This window comes from Euwallacea fornicatus, chromosome 11 (genome assembly GCF_040115645.1).
Source record: "Euwallacea fornicatus isolate EFF26 chromosome 11, ASM4011564v1, whole genome shotgun sequence".
Classification (NCBI taxonomy): Eukaryota; Metazoa; Arthropoda; class Insecta; order Coleoptera; family Curculionidae; genus Euwallacea; species Euwallacea fornicatus.
The window spans coordinates 826,372-849,470 of record NC_089551.1 but is presented as its reverse complement, the minus strand read 5'-3'; the positions used below and the strand labels follow the sequence as shown (position 1 = coordinate 849,470).

General features: G+C 41.2%; 6 protein-coding genes across 9 annotated transcripts in view; 4 read left to right on the top strand and 2 right to left on the bottom strand.

Moving 5' to 3' along the window:
- Positions 1-64: 64 nt before the first annotated feature.
- Positions 65-7,740, top strand: LOC136341826 (ATP-binding cassette subfamily C member 4-like). Of its 2 annotated transcripts, none has more exons than XM_066287169.1 (15): positions 65-234; positions 475-749; positions 2,288-2,542; positions 2,992-3,428; positions 3,484-3,640; positions 3,695-4,345; positions 4,395-4,896; positions 4,967-5,142; positions 5,199-5,447; positions 5,495-5,717; positions 5,769-5,993; positions 6,045-6,225; positions 6,287-6,716; positions 6,770-7,255; positions 7,321-7,740. In XM_066287169.1, exons 2-15 carry the CDS (start codon positions 676-678, stop codon positions 7,385-7,387), a joined length of 4,113 nt encoding a protein of 1,370 aa, XP_066143266.1. In that variant the 5' UTR covers positions 65-234; positions 475-675; the 3' UTR covers positions 7,388-7,740. The 2 variants fall into 2 exon arrangements, with proteins under 2 accessions (XP_066143266.1, XP_066143267.1); XM_066287170.1 differs by lacking the exon at positions 65-234 and having other exon boundaries at positions 392-749; positions 3,695-3,990; positions 4,039-4,345.
- A 286-nt stretch (positions 7,741-8,026) lies between these two features.
- mEFG1 (mitochondrial translation elongation factor G 1) lies at positions 8,027-10,642 on the bottom strand. Its single transcript, XM_066287188.1, has 3 exons — positions 10,482-10,642; positions 9,892-10,379; positions 8,027-9,834 (listed from the first exon to the last, which is right to left on the bottom strand). The coding sequence occupies exons 1-3, from the start codon at positions 10,545-10,547 to the stop codon at positions 8,148-8,150; spliced, it is 2,241 nt and encodes a 746-aa protein (XP_066143285.1). The 5' UTR covers positions 10,548-10,642; the 3' UTR covers positions 8,027-8,147.
- A 58-nt stretch (positions 10,643-10,700) lies between these two features.
- SA (stromal antigen) lies at positions 10,701-15,201 on the top strand. Its single transcript, XM_066287181.1, has 8 exons — positions 10,701-12,086; positions 12,136-12,346; positions 12,400-13,305; positions 13,356-13,609; positions 13,814-14,034; positions 14,091-14,290; positions 14,343-14,632; positions 14,684-15,201. The coding sequence occupies exons 1-8, from the start codon at positions 10,915-10,917 to the stop codon at positions 14,823-14,825; spliced, it is 3,396 nt and encodes a 1,131-aa protein (XP_066143278.1). The 5' UTR covers positions 10,701-10,914; the 3' UTR covers positions 14,826-15,201.
- Positions 15,202-15,345: 144 nt separating this feature from the next.
- Positions 15,346-18,506, top strand: Hyccin (PI4KA lipid kinase complex subunit hyccin). The gene is made up of 6 exons (XM_066287207.1): positions 15,346-15,715; positions 16,053-16,217; positions 16,273-16,568; positions 16,625-16,854; positions 16,942-17,082; positions 17,144-18,506. The coding sequence occupies exons 1-6, from the start codon at positions 15,560-15,562 to the stop codon at positions 17,422-17,424; spliced, it is 1,269 nt and encodes a 422-aa protein (XP_066143304.1). The 5' UTR covers positions 15,346-15,559; the 3' UTR covers positions 17,425-18,506.
- Positions 18,345-19,553, bottom strand: LOC136341867 (uncharacterized). The gene is made up of 3 exons (XM_066287234.1): positions 18,769-19,553; positions 18,588-18,719; positions 18,345-18,538 (listed from the first exon to the last, which is right to left on the bottom strand). Exons 1-3 carry the CDS (start codon positions 18,931-18,933, stop codon positions 18,455-18,457), a joined length of 381 nt encoding a protein of 126 aa, XP_066143331.1. The 5' UTR covers positions 18,934-19,553; the 3' UTR covers positions 18,345-18,454.
- Positions 18,887-23,099, top strand: part of Rbfox1 (RNA-binding Fox protein 1) — a 27,712-nt gene continuing 23,499 nt past the window's right edge. For 2 of the 3 annotated variants that reach the window (XM_066287205.1, XM_066287203.1), the window contains exons 1-2: positions 18,887-18,918; positions 19,547-19,646. In XM_066287205.1, coding sequence (XP_066143302.1) covers positions 19,590-19,646 — 57 coding nt within the window. In that variant the 5' untranslated portion in view covers positions 18,887-18,918; positions 19,547-19,589. Of the gene's footprint in view, positions 18,919-19,546; positions 19,647-20,699; positions 20,835-23,099 lie in introns of those variants that run through there. The other variant, XM_066287204.1, reaches the window with a different exon arrangement.

Below are 23,099 nucleotides of genomic sequence, written 5' to 3'. Positions count from 1 at the left end.
GAATGGCGTTCGCACCAATAGGAAAAAGGCCTTAGTATTATGAATTAAGGACAGACTCGTGTACTGTGTGGCATTTCTCTTCTTGTTATCATTTTTAATAAATAGGACTGAAATGAGTGAATGCTCGGAGAGTGTAGTCGCTGTGGTAGCCATTACATAGTTGTCAAGTTCTTAAACTATCAGAACAGAAATTGCATCAAGGAAAGTAGTCTTATTTGCATGTAGAAAAAAGGGGTATTTAAACATTTTAATTATTTATTTTAGCTGTAGTAAATTGAATTTATCCTCCAAATAATTCAATTTTTATCCCGTTTCAAAACTCTTGTGGCAAAATTTAAATTTTTCGCGACGTTGCGACATTTCCGAGTTTTGTTTCTGTTTGGCGATTTCCTTAACCTAACATTTCGGTTTTCCAATAAATTTTAATCATTTTCATTTTCCTTTATACCGAAAAACGTCCTTATCTATTTTTAGGTTTGGCGGGCACGTTTTGTAGATAGTCTCATAATTAAATAAATTTATATTGAATCGTCACGCTCCCACTGTGTGCATCAGATTACGGAACGGTTGTTCAGATGAAAAGCAGGATTTTGAGTCCTGAGTTTGTGTTTGTCGGTGCGGACAGCGCGGAGCCTTTCCTAGTTTCCAGTGGAGTCTTGAACATAGAGCTGTGAAATGGACCACACAAAAAAGTTCGACAATCCCAGTCCTGAGATTAAAGCCAATTTTTGCAACAGGTTGTTTTTTTGGTAAGTTTTACAGGATATAAGCCTGCGACCCTCGCCAGGCTTTGGGCCCCAAGTATATTAAAAAAAAATTTATTTGAGTGACTGCTCCTGACTGACTGTCAGAAACCTCAGGATTCTCAGCTCTAATATTTGAAATTGAAAGCGTGAGAATCTTCGAGCTCCTCACATGGTGATTGAGGTAACTCATTCTAACACAGCCATTTTCGTGTTCATTCCACATTCTTTAAACCTCAAGTACCATTTCTTTTATACATCTAAGTTTTTAACGCCAGGTTTGTGTACTGATTCCTCCTATTTCTCTGGGACGGTGTAGTATCCGTATTTTTCACAACTCAAAGTGCTTCATAACTATAAAAATGCTGTGAATTCTCGGTATAACACATCCCATAATCATAAAAATGGTAATAAAATTTTCATGATAATGAGATGTGGGCTTTTTGCTAATAATATTCGTAGTTTTATCATAATTGACCTAAGCTTAATTACTCGATTTCTGTCTTGAAATACGTTATACATAGGGAATCAAATAAAAGCGTATTACGTGGGAAAAAACGATCATTTTTCTTCTAAACCTACATAGATAATCACCTTGTTTTGACAGTTTTTAGGTGGCCTTTGACTCAATCTACATGCTCTCACATCGAAAGCCAAATTTATCTTTTACATTTCCAAGCAATATCAGGCAAACAAATCTCTTCCTATTATTTTGACCTAAAAATCTTCGACACCCTCATTGTAACTGTTTAGGAGAAAGAGGTTTATTTGTTAATCTGTTTAAGTAAATAGCGAGCCTTATCAGAGGTTCCCACTTAGCAATCTGAACTTGTCACAGGATCAACAGTGAAGCTACAGTATTTATTGGTAATTTCTAATTATCATATTAAGAGGACAATTATCCTCCTTGTTAATCTGGTTTAGTAGGAACGGAGTTATTAACATCAGTTGCTGGTAGTTACACATAAGTGGAATATGTAAAATACTCATTTTATCAGTACCTCACTCGAGTTTCTCCCATTGTTCTGCTAATTGGTATCCACATTTAAGGGAGACCGAAGCCTCAATCATTTATTTTTCTGTGCACGTGCTTATCAAACGATTTAATTCACGACGTTAATGCCAATCAGCAAGATGCGACATGATCACATTTTGCATATTAAGTCGTACTGAGATCATTCCCGGCCTAATGAGGAGGCGATGGCCCGGGGCGACAGATCAGTAGGGGCAGTGGAGCCTGTCCGGCGATTTTCTCTGGACACAGGGGAGCGGTGATTAAAAATTTCGCTTAGGACGTCATGCTGGCTAATACCAGTCCTCATTGTGATATCCCATCAATCTTGACTCGAGCCTTCACTTGAACTGGAATGTGGAGCTGTTTGCTATTACGATTCAAGTTTCGTCATACTCGCTCTTGCCCCCCTTAAAAGCCAGCACTTGAATAGGATCTTTATGGCTGAAGCACCCAATAAGGCTTCAAAGTCGCCTTTGTACAATGCTTAAGTGTTTTTCGTAAAAGTCAATTATTATGCTATCAATTTCAGCTGGGTATTGCCATTCTTCAAAACTGGCTACAGCAAGGACTTAGAAGTCAAGGATATCTATAACAGCACTCGGCCCGATTTGTCCGGGCCTTTGGGAGATGCGTTGGAGGCGAATTGGGATAAAGAAGTCCTTAGGGCCAAGCGTTCAAAGAAAAAGGGGGCCACGCCCCAGCTGAAGCGGGCCATTTTCAAAACGTTTGCGAAATCCTACTTTTTCTACGGAGTCTTCATTTTCATTCAAAGTGTGGTCGTACGGTAAGTTGTCGAGTAAGGCAGTTTCGCTGTTGATGATGGTAATAAAAGCTCTTATGCAATATCATCAAATACGGTCGTGCCGGCGGCTAATGATGATCATGGGCCCGGTTAAAGTGGAATTTAAATCTTTAAGGAACAGGGGGGCATTAATTGATAGGAAAGCAAAGACAGTTGCGTAATTTTTATAGAGACTTGGAGCTTTTGAAATGCAGTTCGGCCGGTTTTACCGAGTCTGTGTCGATCTAAACAGCTCATTAAGACGATTGATTCTTGCCACATCGGCAGACGAAAAAGTTCCATGTCCTTCCCTTAGTAAGGGGGCGCAAATCGCTCTTGGACCTGAAGCATCGCGAACATTGAATTGACGATGAAGTAGCTACCTTATTCCATCATTCTTGGGGCGCACGAACCATTGTTGTATTACCACCTGAACCATCTTCGTTTTCCAGAATGCTAATACCCATCTTTCTGGCCTACTACATCAAATTTTACGACAACCCCACTGAGAGCTTCCAAAACATGGGCCGAGGTTGGCTTTTAGGGAGCGTAGTGGTGGGCCTCTCCTTCCTCAAAGTAATCTTGGAACACTACTGCAACATGGGGGTGCAACGGATAGGAATGCGAGTGCGTGTGGCTGCCTGCTCTCTCATCTACCGTAAGCTGCTGAAGCTGAATCAGGCGTCGTTGGGCAAGACCGCTGCTGGTCAGTTGGTCAATTTGCTGTCGAATGACGTTATACGCTTCGACATGATCTCGTGGTTCCTACATTACTTCTGGATCACTCCCATACTTTTCATCATTTCCTCGTACATCATGTATTGTTATGTGGGGCTCGCAGCGTTGCCTTCAATGGGAGCCATCACCATTCAAGCGGTTCTAGCTCAAGGTAAAAGAATTGCTATAGTGCTGGGGATTTCGGTTTTGTAATTTTGGCTAAATAGGTTATCTGTCGAAGTTGCAAGGCAAGCTGAGAGCTAAAATAGCCATTTTAACGGACACTAGAGTGAAGCAGATGAGTGAGATTACTGCGGGGATCCAGGTTATTAAGATGTACGCGTGGGAGAGGCCTTTTGAGAAGATTATCGAATTAGCTAGAAAGTAATTACTCATTTTAGTGGGCCTATGTAGCAATTCACTGTGATACAATTCTAGATTGGAAATCGATGTAGTGCAGAAAACATCCTACATTAAAGGATTTTCCCTGGCCCTGATGCTTTTCACCGAGCGGGCCACTCTTTACATCGCTGTGATAACGTGGGTTTTAATGGGCAACTCCATAAGGGGTGACATTGTCTTCTCTATGGCTCAGCTCTTAAACACGGTCCAATTGTACATGGCAATTTTCTTCCCTCTCGCCTTGGCAACTTATGAAGAGTGCAAGGTCTCTATGCGCAGGATTGAGGAGTTTTTAGCTCTGGAGGAGAACGACGATCCTCGTTCTCTAGACGGTATGTTTCTTTGTTTCGCAAAAAATTGGGAATCAGAAGATTTTACAGTCGAAGATAAAAACAACGTGGGATTGATTAAGCTAGAGCACGCTACCGCTAGTTGGGTACCCAACCCCATAGTGGAAACCCTGTTTGATATTAACGTGGAGTTGAAGCCGGGCACTCTGTGTTGCGTGGTGGGGCCTGTAGGATCGGGAAAAAGCTCTCTTTTGCAAATAATCTTGAAGGAGCTTCCCCTCAATAATGGAAGCTTAAAGGTGCTTGGAAATGTATCTTATGCTTCCCAAGAGCCTTGGCTCTTCGTCTCTAGCGTGCGGCAAAACATCCTTTTCGGAGTCCCCTTCGTTAAGGAGAGGCAAGATTATTCTTATTACTAAAGCGACTTTTTAAATTGAATTTTACAGGTACAAAATAGCAGTACAAGCTTGCGCTCTCAAACGCGACTTTGAGCAGCTCCCCCACGGCGACCGGACTTTAGTAGGCGAAAGAGGAGCCGCCTTAAGCGGTGGCCAGAGGGCCAGAGTGGCCCTAGCAAGAGCCGTATATAGGGACGCCGACGTTTACCTGTTGGACGACCCTTTAAGCGCCGTGGACACCCACGTAGCTAAACACTTGTTCGACGGTTGCATCCGGGGGTACCTTAAAGGGAAAACGCGAGTGCTCGTGACTCATCAGGTACAATTCTTGAAGGGGGCCGATTTAATCGTGGTGATGAACAATGGAAAAATCGAACGAATGGGCACTTACGAGGAATTGCACGAAGAGTTGTCCGCTTTATCGAAGGAGATTGAGCAGCAGATTCAGGTTCAGGCAGCCGAGCAAAAAATCGATCGCGAACAAGTGCCCAAAGTGGAGGATCGAGACCGGGGGTTGTCGTTGGCGTTGCAGTCAATTGCTTCATTGGCGGTAAGTAAAAAAATGCCCCACACAGCCGAAAGTGATCGTTTTTCTCTTTTGTATTTTATTCAACATCTAGAGCTGGGACGAACCTGAAGAGACTGACGAACTTTTAGAACGCGGAGCCTTAAAGACCTCGACTTACGTCGAGTACTACAAGTCGGGGTCGTCGATATGTGCCTTAATTTTCTTAATCTTCCTATTTATCGTCGCCCAAGCTACGTGCAACGCTGCGGATGTATGGGTCACTTATTGGTAAATAGGGGATTCACTCGACAAGCTAAATGAAATTCAGGAGTTTGTCTTTGAAGGACTAATCAAGAAGACTCAAACTCCAATAATCCATTAAATCAAGCATTGGATTACGATACAATTAAGGATCTAAAAGCCACCATCACCGCAATTCCAAACCAGACGACGACAGTTTTGTCTAGTGAACTTCCATATAACAACTCTTGGAACGCCATCCCTGCCGACTCTTCAAGTGTCCTGGATATTCCCAGCTATATCTACATTTATACAGGGTTAATTCTCACTTCTATTATACTGACCACTGCGCGGTAAGTTATCCCATGCTTAAAGCTAAATTTTTAGACGATTTTCGTAGCTCCATTTTGTTCATGAATGTCTGTATGAGCGCGTCCAAAGCGCTGCATAACAAAATGTTCAACTGCATTCTGAAGGCTCCGATGAGGTTCTTCGACACGAATCCCTGCGGCCGCATTTTGAACAGATTCTCCAAAGACATGGGAGCGGTCGACGAGGCCTTGCCCAAAGTTTTCCTGGAGACTTTACAGATCTTCTTTATCATGCTGGGGATCTTGGGAATGGTATACTTTCCTTTTTAGTATCTTAAAAACTCTCAAACTCGGATCTTGTAGGTGTTCTATAAAAGCCACTCGATGATCATTCCTGGTGTTTTATTGGGGATAATTTTCTGGTCTGCGAGAGTAGTCTACTTGAAAGCCGGGCAGGATATTAAGAGACTGGAGGGTGCCACCAGGGCTCCAGTGTTCTCACACGTGTCCGCAAGTCTGTATGGCTTGCCCACAATCAGGGCCTTCAAAGCTCAAAATCTGATCGTTGAGGAGTTTGACGCCTTGCAGGTCTGTGTTTTCAACCCAAGTTTCTTTTTAATGATTTAATTCATTTCGTAGGATCAACATACGGGGACGTGGTTCTTGTTTGGAGCCACCAGCGAATCTTTGGGCTTCTACCTGGACATAATTAGCACCATTTTTCTAGCATTTACCACGTTCCAGTTCTTGATATCCGGAAATATGAAGATTAAATCCGGTGACGTGGGCTTGGTGATATCACAGACTTTAGCTCTGACAGGTAAAAAAAATAATAATCTCTCGTGGCATCATACCTACCTTCGACCGCATTTCTTATATAGGATTACTTCAATATGGCGTTCGTCAGTCCGCTGAGGTATCGTCGACGATGACCAGTGTCGAACGTGTCCTGCAGTACACAAAATTAGAAGAAGAAGGGCCATGGGAACCCCTTTCCGGGGACAAACCGCCCTTGGATTGGCCTCAAAAAGGGCGAGTCACGTTCACTCATGCCTTTTTGAGGTACTCCAAGGAGAGTCCGCCCTCGATCAGGGACTTGAACGTCGAATTTCGGCCAGGGGAGAAAATTGGAGTAGTCGGAAGGACTGGAGCGGGAAAATCCTCTTTAGTGGCCACTTTGTTCCGTTTGGCGGAGGTGGAAGGATTGGTCGCGATTGATGTTATAGACACAGGAAAAGTTGGACTAAGAATCTTGCGCTCAGCTATATCTATAATTCCACAAGTGCCTATATTATTCTCTGCTACTCTTAGGTAGGTCTGATCGACTAACGAGACTGACTTTTAACTTAACGAATCCATTTCAGGTATAATCTGGACCCATTTAAAGCATGCGCAGATGATCAGCTATGGAGAGCCCTAGACCGCGTAGAATTGAAACAGGCAGGAGTGTCTTTAGACACCGCTGTGACCGAAGGCGGGGGCAACTTCAGCGCAGGGCAAAGACAACTGATCTGTCTAGCCAGGGCTATAGTGCGTAATAATAAAGTGCTGGTGATGGACGAGGCTACTGCGAACGTGGACCGCCACACCGACTTCCTCATCCAGAAGACCATAAGGGAGGCCTTCGTGGATTGCACAGTAATAACCATCGCGCATAGGCTAAACACCATTATGGACTATGATAGAGTGTTAGTGATGGACGGGGGGAGGGCGGTGGAATTCGCCCCCCCGCACGAATTGCTTCAAAACGCAAACAGCTATTTTGCCAAAATGGTAGCTCAAACCGGGTCGGAGATGGAGGAGAAATTGAAGCAAATCGCTTTGGGCGCTTACGAGAAGAACAAAGATCGGTGAGCTTTATTTTTTAGTATTTCTTAGATTCGACTTAGTGTAACGATTTTATCGCTTGTCGCAGTTTTACCAAAGATGCCGGGGCCGTGGTGATCCAGAACGGCGACACAACTGAGAAAAAGGATCAATGAATCGAAACCGAATAAACAAAACCATGTGATCGACTATTTATCGCTGTATATTTTAGCTTAACCAACCACTTTATGCCAAAAATATTGGACAGTACTTAATGTTTTTAAAAGTAAGTTCTCATTGTATTTCTAGGAAGTATTATCTCTATCTATGCTATCACGATGTGTTTGGTTTATACTCGAAATAACTTCGCGCTCGATGGTTGAATGAGATTATTAATTCATTCATAACTAATTTCGTCTATATCATATTCGTATATACGCATTTTAACATTAATTTATTTGCGCATTTGAAGGTCTAAAGCGAATTTTGTGAATAATATTGTACTAAGGAAAAAACATTTTTCACTTTTTTCGCGTTTTTTTGTTTCACTCGGGCAAGAGCAGTGGTGGGCTGAATGGAATTTTCAACCAAAGACTAGTTCTTGTAAATGTTTTTCTCGTTGGTGTTATTAGTGAGTTGTTCTTGTGAATACAGAGTGTCGAGAAAAGGAGACGAGAATTTTAAACTGTACCTCGTCGGTAAAGACTCATTTAATTTTAACTTATTTCCTTGGCCCCTTCTTTCCTGACACCTTGTATTAAAACCTACTATGAAAACATTGTGTTTTAGTACCCTGTGATTAAAGCGAGAAATAAGACATTTCATTAAAAAATTCTTATTTACAAACAGTAACTGTGCTTATAACAATATGCTCACGCAGGGTTAAACCTTCTCTCTCCGCCAGCCTTCGCTCCAACTCCGCAATTTAGACCTGCTCTAATTCCTTTTCTTCTTGACATCATTCTCGGGGATCTGCCCCGTGGCTCTCTGATACTCCAGGACAAGTTTCTCTTGGACATCGGGCAAACAAGGAACGTACCGACTGTACTCCATTGTGAACTCCCCTTTCCCTTGCGTGGTAGATCTCAGCTCGCCAGCATATCCGAACATGTCGTTTAAGGGTACTTCAGCGTGTAAAGTGCACCATCCTTCGATTCCCTCCACTCCGGTGATAATTCCATGTCTTTTGTTCAATTGAGTCATCACAGCCCCTTGAAACTCTTCAGGGGCCGTGACCTCCACTGCCATTATGGGCTCTAACAACTGCCAAACTCCTTTTTCAAATGTCTCCTTGACTGCCCCTTGAGCGGCCAAGAAGAAGGCTAGTTCGCTCGAGTCCACTATGTGATGAGCTCCATCCAGAAGTCGGAATTTTAAACCTGAGAGTTTTTGACCTGCTAACAGGCCCTTTTCTGCCAACGCAAGAAAGCCCTTTCTGATACCAGGGACGTATTGTTTAGGTATGTTAGTGCCTACAGTTTCGTCCGAAAACTCGAGTAAAGTATTTTTGTGTGGGGGCAAGGGCTCAATAATGCCAATAACTTTACCGAACTGTCCTTGACCGCCGGATTGTTTCTTATGCAAGTACTCAAACTCACAAGGGCTTGTCAAGGTCTCTCTGAAGGCTACCTTAGGCTTGCCCAGTACCACTGGACAGTTATATTCCCTTTCCATTCTCTGAGCATAAATCTCCAGATGTAACTCCCCCATCCCTGACACTATGGTTTCCTTGTTGTCGCTGTCGAACTCAAAATGAAAGGTAGGGTCCTCCTTGGTAAATCTAGCGATAGCCTTTGAGAAGCTGTCTCTGTCTTTGTTGTTTTTTGGTTGAATGGCCATGGAAACCACAGGTTCAGGTACAAAAATTGATTCTAAGGAGATATTATTTTTTAGATCTGTGACAAAAGTGTCTCCACTGGCACAGTCCACTCCAAACAAGGCGAAAATGTCTCCAGCATACACTTCGTTTACGTCTTCCATTTCATTTGAGTGCATGCGAACGAGCCGGGCAATACGCACTTTTCTGTGTGTACGTGCATTGTAGATTGTATCTCCTTTTTTCAACATTCCTTGATAGCAACGCATATATGTCAATTGGCCAAAGCGACCAGCTTCCAATTTAAAAGCAAGCGCCACGAATGTGTTTTTATTACTACGTTCCGGATTTAACAACACCTTCTCCCCTTCCTCATCTTCGTCCTCCGTTTGTTTGAAAGCAAAATTCTCAACCTCTCCAGGATTCGGCAAATAGTCAAGAACTGCATCTAGCAGGGGCTGTACTCCTTTATTTTTTAAAGCTGTGCCCAACATCACGGGGGTAAAAGTTCTTTTCAGACAACTCCTACGAATTGCCGCTTTGATATCTGATTCAGTGATTGATTTTTCTTCTAAATATAATTCGCCTAAGGTTTCATCTGCATTGGACAAATGTTCTATTAATTCGTGACGTCTTTCGCAAGTCTCAGTGCGCATATCCTGAGGTATTTCATCGAAACGCACAATTTCCCCGAAGATCCCGTCGAAATAGATAGCTTTCTGAGTTATTACATCTACTATTCCCTTACAATCCCCTTCAAGCCCTATAGGCAGCTGTATGAAAGCTGCATTGTGATTGAGCTTTGACCTGAACCACAAAAATTCAAGTTAAATAAATTGTTCAACAAAACAATAATTATTTTACCTCATTTGTGATAGAACTCTATAAGGGTTGGCCCCCATTCTATCCAATTTATTGATAAAGGCAATGCAGGGAACATTATATCTCTTCATTTGCCTGTTGACTGTCAAGGATTGGCTCTGCACTCCTCCAACTGCACATAGAACTAGAATAGCCCCGTCCAATACTCTAAGGGCTCTCTCAACTTCCACAGTAAAATCAACGTGTCCCGGGGTGTCGATTATATTTATATTGTGGTCTTTCCATAAAGTGTATGTGGCGGCTGACTGGATGGTAATACCACGCTGCCTTTCTAGTTCCATAGAATCCATTACAGCCCCTACATTGTCTTTGCCTTTGACTTCATGCATGGCCTCGATTCGACCAGTATAGAACAGAATTCTTTCGGTGAGGGTGGTTTTCCCCGAGTCGATATGAGCTGAAATTCCTATGTTTCTTATTTTATATAATTCCTTGTGTTCTGCAAATGTTGCATGCGTGGATTGATAACGCTGAAATTAAGAATAAATCGATTCCTTTAGCATGTTTGCCTCCCTAATATAACCAAAATAAGATAGTAGGGACTTGAGGTAAATAATTAATGAGATTCATACCGTTATCAGCCTATTAATTCTTAAACATCTGTGTTTAAGGGTTTGAATCGTCCTAATTAGGGTCATTTTTTGCAGATTTATTTAAAAGAAGGAATAATCAGTCGGGTTTTTGAAGAGAAGTCACATTGAGGTTAGTTCTTACGTCATCTAAAAAGTGAGGTTAAATATTTATTTCGAATTAAAATAGCGTTCTGATGAATAACAGGTTTGTCCTTTTCTAACTGACTCTTTATATTAGCTAGAAAAGAACATACGTACCTTTTACTCATTCATAAGTAATGTCAATGCTCCCCACTCCGTTTAATATTTTGTTTACGTTTGCACCAATTTTAAACACAAAATTTACAATTAAATATTAGCCAAATCTAATTGTAAACCAAGAAATAAACATTATAAATTATACACAAACACCCTCCTTAAATACAACATCAAAATGCATCGCCGAGGCGGCAAAAGAATTCGCCTGGACGACCCTCCACCTGAATACGATAATCCGATGACGCCTCAAGTAGAACCTGAGCATTATGGAAGTCTTGCTGGTGCTTATGGCAATTACGGGGAGTCTTCTTACGCTGAACAGGCAGTCACGTCTGGTGCATCTTCAGATGGCATGTTTGAATCTCCTCCGACCCCTGGAATGGGGCGTAGGATGACTCGAGCTAGGGCTCGAGGCATTACAAACCCTCCTCCTCTTCCCATGTCGTACTCACCCCCTCCAGAGAAACCGGGACGTGGTAGAGGCCGAGGAAGGCCTCCGGGCCGGAAAAATAATGCTACAATTGATTTACATTTCCGAACTGATAGTGATGATGATTCTTTGTATAATATTATTAAGAGTGGCAAGGTGTCTTTGACAAATGTTGTGGATGATTGGATTGAGAGCTATAAGGTGAATAAGGAAGCAGCGCTGATTTCATTAATGCAGTTTTTCATAAATGCTGCGGGATGTAAAGGGAGAATCACCCAAGAAATGCAGGCTCAAATGGAGCATGCAGCAATTATTCGTAAAATGACTGAAGAGTTTGATGAAGAGTCGGGAGAATATCCACTTATAATGGCTGGTCAATCATGGAAGAAGTTCAGACAGAATTTCTGTGAGTTTGTTCAAACATTGGTCAAGCAATGTCAATACACCATTATTTATGACCAGTTCCTGATGGATAATGTCATCTCACTATTAACAGGACTGTCAGATTCCCAAGTTAGAGCATTTAGGCACACAGCCACACTGGGAGCTATGAAACTGATGACTGCTTTAGTGGATGTCGCTTTGACAGTTTCTATTAACTTGGACAACACTCAAAGACAATATGAAGCTGAAAGGCAGAAATCTAGGGAAAAAAGAGCCAGCGATCGATTGGAAGCTCTTCTAGGGAAAAGACAAGAATTGGAGGAAAATATGGATGAGATCAAGAATATGCTAACCTACATGTTTAAATCAGTGTTTGTGCACAGATACAGGGACACATTGCCAGAAATTCGAGCCATTGCTATGACCGAAATAGGAGTTTGGATGCACAAGTTTCATGCTAATTTCTTAGATGATTCATATCTGAAATATATTGGATGGACTTTGCATGATAAAGTTGGGGAAGTCAGGCTAAGGTAAGTCTATAAAAACCCAACCAATAAATTTTATTTCAATTGTTTTTAGGTGCCTACAAGCTCTACAACCACTGTATGCAAGTGAAGAGCTTAAAGGAAAACTTGAGCTCTTTACAAATAAATTCAAAGACCGAATAGTTGCCATGACCTTAGATAAAGAGTACGAAGTGGCAGTCCAAGCTGTGCGGTTAGTCATTTCAATCTTGAAGCACCATCATGAAATTTTAACTGACAAAGACTGCGAACATGTATATGAATTAGTAGGTTTACTGATCTGCAAAAGATCCAACTTCTCTAAATGAAGGCTTTATAGGTGTATTCATCACATAGGGCTGTAGCTCAAGCAGCTGGTGAATTCTTAAACGAGAGATTATTTCAACCTTGTGACGGAGATGCAGGAAAAACGCGTAGGGGTAAAAGGCGGCTGCCAAATACCCCATTTATTCGCGATTTGGTACAGTTTTTTATTGAATCTGAGCTTCACGAACATGCAGCTTATCTAGTCGATTCACTAATTGAATCGAACACCATGATGAAAGATTGGGAGTGCATGACTGACCTTCTCTTGGAGGAGCCCGGACCTCAGGAAGACCCTTTAGATAACCGACAAGAGACCAGTTTAATTGAAATTATGGTTTGTTGCGTGAAACAAGCGGCTACAGGGGACGCTCCTGTTGGCAGGGGGCCCAATAGGAAGATTTCTTCATTGCGCGAAATCAAGCAAACTGGAGAGGACAAGCAGAAACTAACTGAGCACTTTATAGTCACCTTGCCGCCTTTGCTGGACAAATTTTCGGCAGACCCAGAAAAATTGGCCAATTTACTAAGCATTCCCCAATATTTCGATCTTGATTTGTACACTAGTGGGCGGCAAGAGGGTTCTTTACAAGCTCTTTTGACCAAATTAAAGTACATTGTGCAGGTCCATCACGAACCGGAGGTTTTGGAAACTCTAGCGAAGACTCTCGAAGTGCTGTGCACTGAAGGGCACGCTATTTACACTAGGTGTGATGTGGCTAGATCCACCATAATAGACGTAATTGTGTCTAGCTATAAAGAGGCGATAGACGATTGGAGGAACTTGCTTTTGGGGGAGGAAACTCCCAATGCCGATGAAATATTTAATGTGGTCAGTTCATTGAAGAAGGTTTCAATGTTTTATGCTTGCCACAATTTAAATCAGTGGGATTTGTGGGAAACGCAGTTCCAGGATTTTAAGGTGATGAGTTTTATGCAGCGAACAGTATTTAAAATTTTTTAAATTTGCAGGATGTTGAAAGCAAAGTGCCTCCAGAAGCCCTCAAATATTGCCTTAGTTCCTGCTACTACTACCTTCTTTGGGCACTTAGAGACTTGGAAGCCTCTCAAGAACAGGCGAGTCTTCAACATTCCGAGGTCCAAGACCTTAGAAACAAGTTAGATGAATTTCTCGAAGCTTCCCAAACGTTGATTCGGGAATCGCCTCATGTGAACATCAAAGAAGAGGCCTACGTAGGTCTCTGCGACTTGTTAATAATTTTCAGGTAAATGATTAGGATATTCTAATATTTATACAGGTTGTCGAGGCAGACATGCGCAAAAAGATCCCTGCTTCAAGGTATATGATTTTCATTTGAAAAAAATTGGGTGGTTCTGGCTCACGTCAGACACCAAATCTACTGACTATTTTGGTACCTCAAATTGTCAAGAAGATTTATTGATTCCCTAAAAAATGCATTGTGTTTTAGTGACCAACTGAAGTCCGGACACGAATATTTGGGCGAATTATCTTGTGCTCCAAGCAAAGAACTCCAGGAATTGTTAAACGAATTCGTACAAACCTATGTATTTATTCCTGAACCGGACAGCGACCACGAAGAACCGCAAATCGAGGAGTTGCACAAAAGACGCAACTTTTTGGCCGCGTTTTGCAAACTTATCGTTTACAATATCATGCCTACAAAATCAGGTAATTATCATTTACACTGCGTCACAACACGGATTTCATTATGTCTCTGAATTTAGGTGCTGATGTATTCAAAAATTACGTCAAATACTATAACGAATATGGGGACATAATTAAAACAACATTGGGCAAAGCCCGTGAAATTAATAAAGTCAATTGCGCCCTTACGATGTGCCTTAGCTTGAACATGATGTTTAATGAAGTGCAAAGGGCTGGCGGCCGCAATATTCGACAGCAAGAGGAATTCTTTGCTTTAAAGGTAGCTATCTTTGCCATTTAAATAGTAATTGCTTAAGAAGGTCTTGAATTAGGAATTAGCAAAGCGATTCGCGTTGTCTTTCGGCTTGGACGCCCTTAAAAACCGAGAAGCCATCACTGCCCTTCACAGGGCCGGCATATTGTTTGCAGTAATGGGGGCTGAGAACTCTGAGGACCCCACAGGGCCACCGCCTAATCTCCCATTTCTGGAAATTTTGGCTGAATTCACCAACAAACTTCTGAAACAGGACAAAAAGGTCGTGATGACGTTTTTAGATCGGCGAATCCACACTGGAATGCCCAGCAGTAGGGGTGAAGATTGGCAGTCTTTGCAGCTCTATAGGTTTTATTTCTCCGTTCGTTCCCTATTCGTGAATTTATTTTTCATTTGAAGGAATTCGTTGCTGCATGGTGAAACTGACCAATTGCCCACGACTAGCAAAAGGGCATACGGTCGCAAGCGCAAAGACCCCGAATCGGAGCACGACGACGATACTCTCTCGGACCAAGAGTTTCCTGGGAATTTGTACGGTTAACACTCGTTAACGGGGGATATTTATGGTTGGATTTGCAGTGACTTGAATTATTTATCAAGCTAGAAAAGGTGCAGAGTATGGATGAAGTGAATTATATATTTTTGTGCGAACCGCCAGGCGGCTCTATTGATTTGTAAGGTTGTATAAGCTTAAATCAGTTATAAGTGTAGTATGCACGTGTTTCATTTATTAAGTGCGATCTATCATGCCGCTAACAGAGTTGGAAGATTATTTTGGTTCCAGGCAAATTTATCCTAATGTCGTAAGTTCATGGTTACTTTTTACTTTCACGAAATAGAGTAAACTCAGTGACGTACAAATTTTTGAAAAAAAATTCCTGCATTTGTGAAGTATTAAATATATTATTTTTGAAGAAGCATTTTTGTATTAAATGATGTTTAAAATTATTTAGTTTTCTTGGTAGCTTCTCAAATCGATACCCTAGACGCATCTGTGTGACGTCAAGCATTTATTCCTATCTTTTAGTAATTCATTTGTCATATACAATGCAGTACGTCATGACGTCACCTGACATCCAAAATTTGTTTTGATATTTCAACCTTTTGCAACATTGTAAATTATTATTTTTTAAATTTTTAATTGCAAAAATTGCTTCATTAGCAAGGTCTGACCTCCCCCTGCCAACGCTTAGTGCTTCAATTATGCGTTATTAAGTTTACTCTCCGCTGATCCGCGACTCTCATATTGGTGGTAATATCCTCAAGGAAGCAGTCATGGCATACACCATAGTCTTTGAATGGATCGACGAGTTTGAATCGCTTACCGAAAGCGAAATTCACACATATTCAACGGAACAAGAACATAATCACGAAGTTATCATAGCCCTATACAATATTCTATCAGAGCCCCACAAGTACAAGTCGGACAATGTAAGTTAAAGTGTTGAATTTAATAGCAAACAGTTGTGTTGGGTCCTAAGTTCAAAGTATCTTTGAGTTTGTATTCATCCAGGATTAATTGAGAGTAGTTTTGGGTTAAACTATCTTACCATTCAAACTTTATGTCTCCTTTATACTAAAATTGGTGTTCAACTGTAAATAGTTACTTGATAGAGTTATCACAAAGTAACTTCCAACACTATTTGCAAAAGCAGTTTGGGAATATGTAAAATATGCAACAGGCAATGCTCTCGATAGCTTTTTAAAAAATTTTTCATTAATGTATGCCATAACAAGTCAGGAATAAACAAAACTATACTTTTTTTAGTTGATAGAGGGGATATGCCAGCAACTCTTAAACTTCTACAGATCCGGAGAGCCACAGCTACGCAGATTTGCTCTGCAATACCTTCCAATTTTAGTATTTCTGCATCTATCAGACAAGTCATGCACTTCTGTGCAAACTTTACTCGTAAGTTTGTACAACCTTGAGGTAAGTGCAAAATAATTATTTAATTTTCTATGTAAATTAAAAAATTCATTTATAGGTAATAGATAACAAGGGTCAGGCGCGCACTTTATCCTTTCGAATTCCAAGTATAGCTCAGTCTTCAATTTATCATGATTCCAATACTTTAGAACCAGCCTTCATTGCTGAGAGCTCCCTGAGGAGGTGGGAGGAGTGCAATACTAAATTAGTCAGCTGGGGTCCTCTGCCTCAAGTGGAAAACCTCAATGCACAAAATAGGCAGAGGGTTATTACAGCTTTAATGTTCCTGTATAATCAACAGTTGGCCAATGTGATCACTCAGGGGATTGAGTTTACTTGTCGTGGCATTTCTAGGTAGGATTGCTTTTTGCTGTTAAAATGTGTTTTTCTTAAGTTCGGGCTGCTTGTAGGTTAGTTATGCAAGGGTTTCACTTAAATTCGGGCAGCAATCGCAGCTCCATAGCAAGTGATAGTAGTTTTCAGCAGCCACTACTGAGCATTTTGCCAAGAGTTCAGGTTTCTGGGCCCTTGCTTATTGAGTTGTTACACATAGTGTATCATGGGGCTGAAAGATGTGCAAATGGGGCCATTCAGGCTTTGCATGATATTATTCAAAGGGCTGCATATGAAACCCTGTCAGGTACGTGAACTAAATGAAAGTCTGTTATTATTTTTATGTCAAACAAGTTTAATTAAATTGTGCATAATGAACGAAAAACCTTTCCAGATGTACTTCTAGCAGGCAGTGCCATAAAGAATTTACTGCAACACTCGCCTTCAATAGCAGTAACTTCTAGACCTTCACACACTCACAGTGTCTCAAAATCAATGATTACAAACGCCTCCTTTAGAACGAGAAAGCTCCCTGGTTTGTTGCTTTGTTATTCCAGCGGCGATTATATACTCATATCGAATCTCAATTATTTCAGACGATATTCCCATCCAAGACGACCAACAACAGCAAGAAAACTTACCCTTGGATTCTATATCGGAAGAACAAGAAGAAAACGACAAGACGAAAAGCAAAGCCGTGAGTGCTTTGAAGCATTTACCTAAATTGTCGGGTCTGACGAAGAAGCACAAGGACAAGACGAAACACTCTGTGCAAGTGGATCAAGGGGTGGAAATGAACTCTACCATCGATGGTCTAACGGATTCATCCAACACTGATGGAGGTTATAATAGTGCTGTGCATGTGAGCGCAGTATAAAGCGGGTTTGGACGTACCTGCAGGGTGGCTCATGCAAATTTGTTTAGGAAATAAATAGTAAAGTATTTTTTCATATTTATTTTTGTATTCGCTAAAGGTTGTTGAGTCGGTACGTTATGTTTTTAATGTGAGGCACCCTGAGATTGTTTTAGGGCTGGTTTCCCCCAATTTGGGATTGGGGGAATCTCTTCGTTTCACTTGTTACTTTACTGCAACTCTAATATTAATGTTCTTCCTGCCATTCATTGTCAACACCATGGTTTCAGTTGATATTTTCTACTTCTCATCGTTATTTGTAAGTTTCTATAGTAGTTTGGAGGATAAGGGTTTTGACATCATCAGTTGTGAAAGTGTATTTGATGAATGTCACTCAAATAAATAGTTCGTAATATTGCAAATCGGTCGTATTAAGTCGGTATAAAGTGATATTAATAATAACGTAGATGTAATCATGATGTCTCCATTGTAACAATGTATAGTTCATTGTCAGATTCTGTATTGACTGTTCTTAAATAATGATCACTGAGGCCGCTTTTCAGATTTATCCGGCCATATCGTCAAACCAATTATCCGAATCTTCTGTTCAATAGGATTCCTTCCCCAATTCGTACAGAAAAAAGAAATTATACGATTATGCCTAGGTGGTATTATTTCTTAATGTTTAAATAACTTAATTGTGATTTTTAGGTAAGTTTAAATGCGTAGAGAAGTAGATGATGGGCATGTACGCAAGCTCAGAAGAACAATGTAGTAACCAAAGATACAGATGTTTAAAATTGCTCTCACAGCAACCCAGGTAGTATTTTTGGGAGTATTACTAATTACTGTATGTACAGTAGCTAAATAAATTAAGATTACATGTGAATTGTAGTGGAATGCTGCAACATATGAAATTGATAATAATTATTTTGGTAAAATCATTTTGTTTCGAAAGTATTTATGATTTATTGTTAACCAGACCGTTCATATAAAAAGCGTTAAATATGTACTTAATTACTTATAATCGGTGTTTGTTGACATCATCAGTGGTTTACAGGCGATGAGATTTGTTGTACCGTTGAATAAAACATCCTTTGAAAGAGTTCAGTCTTACATCCACCTCCCCTTCTTCAAGCTGGAACAAGCTGTGATTAATGACGAACACAGTAAGTTCCATACCTTACAAAGTCCTGCTGATACAAATCCCTGTAACAGGAGGGCGAGACGCACTGCCGAATGCAGTTTACCTTAGAAAGGTGACTTTTGCCCATACAGCCCTTTTCGCAGGCTGCCTCTACTTCCCTGTAAGTCCCTTCCTGCAAAAATCACTGCCTAGGGCTGTTTCGCCCCAAGGAATCTACTTACGTTTTTCTTACTTTCTTTGTAGGGAAACTCTGGGAATGTATACGTAACTTTGCCGTCCGTCGATTGAACAGCAAGAACACATGATATAGTAAATATTAGCAATAGGGCCCTGCCGAGCATTTTGTATCCGAGGAGCAAACAGATCGATACGTAAGTTTCACGCATACCATCTCTGTTCAAACTGATGCGCGCGGCATTTTCCGTTAAAAACAGCTCCTTTATTTGAAGTTAAGTTCATCTTGGCTGTTGCAACGTTCGTGGTTTTAAACGGCCTAAAACATTGAGTAATATGTGTCCGTTATTGCCTGGTCCGGCCTTAACAAGTCACACATCACGGGGTGAAATTTTTAATCAACCGTACCCACAGGAAAAACCTGCCTTTGCCCAACTTCGCCCCCGGCCCCCCAAGGCGGTACTGATCATTCTCTCGTCATGAGCCTGAAAATTAATCTGTTGTCTTGCGATAATTCTTGCTCATGAAGATGAGAGTTAACTCATTTTGCATCTGTTTAAAATCTAATTATACATTCATTGCGCCAAAGTAAGATTTCAATAATAAGAAACACTCCCATCAACGCGTGTATCGCAGAATGCATAAATAATATACGTATGGGAATTTGCATGGATGTTGTAAAATGAAATGATGATTTTGCGAGGGAAGAAGAATTGCAATCGACTCGTAATGTGCAGTCCCGCGCTATTGTCGTGATACCGATCAACAGCGATTTTCATGAAGTTTTCCTTTAGTTTCCACTAACAGAAAATTTCTCCATTTCAGCAGTGGAACTTCCGCAATTTCCGCACACATTAACAAGTAGGTCATGGAATTTCAGCCACTGAGTCACTTGCTCTGCGCATTGCCACAAAAACAAATGCCGGTAAGTTCCTGAAATTAATTATAGGAATAACAACAACAGTAAAGTTCTCTTAAATTAATTGATTTACCGTAAAAATGCGCAAAACTAGTGTTAGGAAGAATTACACGCGTAAGACGTCCAATGTAGAATTAATCCGAACCGAGCTGGCCATAGAGTGGAACGCAATTAACGCGGAAGTTTGGGTATGAAGTTTCTCTGTTGTCTTTCAGGAGTGTTCTGTGCTTTTTCATATTGCTGCAGCAAGGGCATGCCTCGTATTATTCCTTTGTATGTGAGGACATCAAGCTCCTCCACGTCAAGGTAGACGGCGGAATAATAAAATTGTTAAGAAAGTTTTAGGGCCTTAGCCCTGGCCGTGAGGGGCCGCTTCTACACCCCTTCCACAAGCTCATCTCGTGCGGATAGTGTCGTCTTTTAGTCAATTGTTCAAACTTTGATCATGCAGATGTCGCTTCCGCAAGAGTGTCGATAATTTTGATTGAAAGTTGATAAAAATAGCTTCTCGCTTTGAGTAAAAACCAAACAGTTCATAGTCGCGGTGCAATTTACCCAAAGGGCCGTACAAGAAATTACATTAATCTCGCTTATTTCGCTCTTCGGCTTGAGTAATTAGCAGCAGGTGGCTGCGAGTTGAGTCAGAGGGCCACTCCAAGTTTCGCAGCGTCGCATCACCGGCAACTGAAGAGTTAAGAGTGCGCTTAGTGATCTAATGAAAAAATGGCACTTTCTCGGTTTTGAGTGTACAATCGGTCCAATTGACTGTTGTCCGCGTTCGCGGTCCAAAAAGATGCGCGCGTTCATTTCGTTCATTGATTGACCCCACCACTCCGTTCTGAGCGTACACTGCGAGCGAAACAAACCGAAATCGAATCGAAACAGCATGTTCCCCTCCGTTTGCGTCTTTCTTCTTCGTTCAAACAGATCAGGGTAGTTCGTCGTGAATTTCGTACAAAACAAATAACCGCACAGCCCTTCGTAGGGCGTTGTTCGTTGTCGGGAGTCATTTGGAAAACTGCGTGCATGTGAAACAGGCCCGTTTCGCACAAGTTTCCAAACAAACGTGCCAATCACATCGACTTTGCCTGCTTCGTGCAGTGCTTTTTCGTCCTGGGAACTGTTCTGGATCAAGCAGCCAAACTGTGGGGGGCCGGAGCCTTTTTTCTTCCTCCGCAGGGAATGTATTACCAGGTAGGTGCACCTTATTGTTTAGCAACCTTCATTTTCACCAATTCAAAGGTTGAGGTTAACTCATTACGAAAGACAAAAACAGAAACGCACATATTCCGCCTTTGCTCTATATTTTCACTTTGATGTGCGACTTTAACGAGTGCGACGAAGATGGACGAAATGCTTGTCCATTAACGTTTACAAAAACAAAAGATGATTATTTTTAAATGGTCGTACGTCACTATCACCATTGCAGCCTTGTTACGTGAGCCAGAAAAGGGCGACGGATCTTTCTGGCGACCTTTCCCAATGATTTCTTTCGTTTACCAGAGGCGTATCAAAATGCCCAACGTTTCTAAAAAAAAAAAAACATGAAATTTCAGATTCATGAGTAACCAACCAAACTCGCGAATAAATTATGTGTATTTATAAACAGCATTACATGCAAAATGGGCTGCAAAATATGTGTATGATTTAAGAGTGTTTTGACAGCTACATAACGTTCGTGGTACTCTGAATACACCTCTAGACTCCTTTGACCATCATGGGAACTTACAAATCACCACCGCTTCCCCGCATCCACGCATCCCAGCCTTATTGGTAAACATCAGGACATAAGATAAACATTGTTATCCAGGAACCGATGAGAAACAGCCACAGTTTGTCCATGTTTATTTTTGTATACATACCAAACCCATCGCATATGTTTGCCTGATGCTTCCGTTTGACTTGAACAATTCGGTTTTAAATCGATTTGAAAATAAATTATTCCTGCTTAGAGTTAACTGAAAAGCTCTTTAGACACGCACCGACCCGGTTGTTTTATCGTTGAATAAGTTCGAGAAAAATGCCCGTAAAGCGGAGAAACAACCATTAAAACCAGCTGGGTACGAGCGGCCCAAGACCCAATAACGAGTGATGCAGGTTTTATTTCTTTTTTTCCCAAATGGAAGCGCATTCCTTCGGCTTGTGGTAAGAAAGAGAGGGCCCCACCCAGATTTCTTTAATACACAAATTCTATTGTGTCGAAGATAGTGCATGGCAGTAATTACATCGGTAAATACTGCTTTGTGATAAACACAGAAGCCTAATAGTAAACGCGCTTAAAATTACTCGTCATAAAATTTTATTTGTTACTTTGTTCTTCTAGTCCTTTGTTACTGCAAATAAACTGTTTTGAAGTTTAAAAAGACGTTTGTGAAGTTCTGGTCGGTACCGTCCTCAGCCGTGAGACGTTCTACGCACAAGTCTCGCCCTTCAAGGGGTATTCCAGTAGCTGTGTGGAAGACGAATTCAGACCCAACGCACATAAAAACGTTCTTACGCTTCCTCGGCAGTTAAATTCTCAAGAGTTTCATGACCCTCATTGCATGTCCGACATTTTTCCAATCATTACTCATATTATAACTAATTCATATTAACAACAATCCATTCGCTTTGTTCCACTACGTTTGAGCTATTATAACATCACTCTAGGCACCATTATGCTACATATAATTACGAAACAATAATCTATTGGAAATTAGTAGATGCCAAGATATGGTTGTTGTTCAACAGGAGATACGCCATATAACAAGTTTGTAATGGGTCATTGTACCATGCCTGGCACCTTTGGGCGCAAAGTATTTGGACCGAATTAGTACCACCTGATGAGTGGGCCAAGTGAGCGACTTTCCAACTTGGGCCGGCCACAATCTTCAGTTGCCAAAACGAATTTGTGTGTAAAGGAAACGAACTGAGCACAATGCAAAGTAGCAAATATTGGACATGGTCCAATTTAATTTATTTAGTGTTTGCCAGTTCCTGCACTATAGATTTTCAATGAGAGGAAATCGGGGCGCGTTGCTTAAAACTGTCAAATCGATCTTCGGTGTTTTTTCTCCTTTACCACCAGGCATTCCGCTTTCTATATATACTCACTTAACCGACCAGTTTCAGAGATATTGCAACTACATTATTCAAATACATTGTTTAGGAAGTAAGCACCACTTAAACCACTTGAGCGTTATTGATTTTATTTTGGTCCACTTCAGTAATATCAAGTACGTTATTAGCTAAACAAAAAAGTGCATAAACCTTGGTTGGTTGGCGCAGACATCTGTGGGTGAAGGCCCTGATGGTGTCAGTGGAATATAATGCCTTTGTCCTTTGTTGACGGGCAGACAATTCGATTTTAAACGCCTTGTAGTTACATTATTCATGACCCGTGAATCACGAATCAATAATAATTAGTAAGCGGCTCTTATTGCGATAGAGCCGGACACGACCAAGGGGGTGTAGTGCGAA

Bases quoted from the DNA above. Each gene is read 5' to 3' on its own strand.
- LOC136341826 (XM_066287169.1), top strand. From the start codon at position 676: ATGGACCACACAAAAAAGTTCGACAATCCCAGTCCTGAGATTAAAGCC. The intron at 3,641-3,694 runs GTAATTACTCAT...ATACAATTCTAG, and splicing joins ATTATCGAATTAGCTAGAAA to ATTGGAAATCGATGTAGTGC. The intron at 5,143-5,198 runs GTAAATAGGGGA...TTGTCTTTGAAG, and splicing joins GATGTATGGGTCACTTATTG to GACTAATCAAGAAGACTCAA.
- mEFG1 (XM_066287188.1), bottom strand. From the start codon at position 10,547: ATGACCCTAATTAGGACGATTCAAACCCTTAAACACAGATGTTTAAGA. The intron at 10,380-10,481 runs GTATGAATCTCA...TCTTAATTTCAG, and splicing joins GAATTAATAGGCTGATAACG to CGTTATCAATCCACGCATGC. The intron at 9,835-9,891 runs GTAAAATAATTA...TTTGTGGTTCAG, and splicing joins AGAGTTCTATCACAAATGAG to GTCAAAGCTCAATCACAATG.
- SA (XM_066287181.1), top strand. From the start codon at position 10,915: ATGCATCGCCGAGGCGGCAAAAGAATTCGCCTGGACGACCCTCCACCT. The intron at 13,610-13,813 runs GTAAATGATTAG...ATTGTGTTTTAG, and splicing joins GACTTGTTAATAATTTTCAG to TGACCAACTGAAGTCCGGAC. The intron at 14,633-14,683 runs GTTTTATTTCTC...TTTCATTTGAAG, and splicing joins CAGTCTTTGCAGCTCTATAG to GAATTCGTTGCTGCATGGTG.
- Hyccin (XM_066287207.1), top strand. From the start codon at position 15,560: ATGGCATACACCATAGTCTTTGAATGGATCGACGAGTTTGAATCGCTT. The intron at 15,716-16,052 runs GTAAGTTAAAGT...TACTTTTTTTAG, and splicing joins ACAAGTACAAGTCGGACAAT to TTGATAGAGGGGATATGCCA. The intron at 16,569-16,624 runs GTAGGATTGCTT...GGCTGCTTGTAG, and splicing joins ACTTGTCGTGGCATTTCTAG to GTTAGTTATGCAAGGGTTTC.
- LOC136341867 (XM_066287234.1), bottom strand. From the start codon at position 18,933: ATGCGTGAAACTTACGTATCGATCTGTTTGCTCCTCGGATACAAAATG. The intron at 18,720-18,768 runs GTAAGTAGATTC...TGATTTTTGCAG, and splicing joins ACAAAGAAAGTAAGAAAAAC to GAAGGGACTTACAGGGAAGT. The intron at 18,539-18,587 runs GTAAGGTATGGA...AGCTTGTTCCAG, and splicing joins ATTTGTATCAGCAGGACTTT to CTTGAAGAAGGGGAGGTGGA.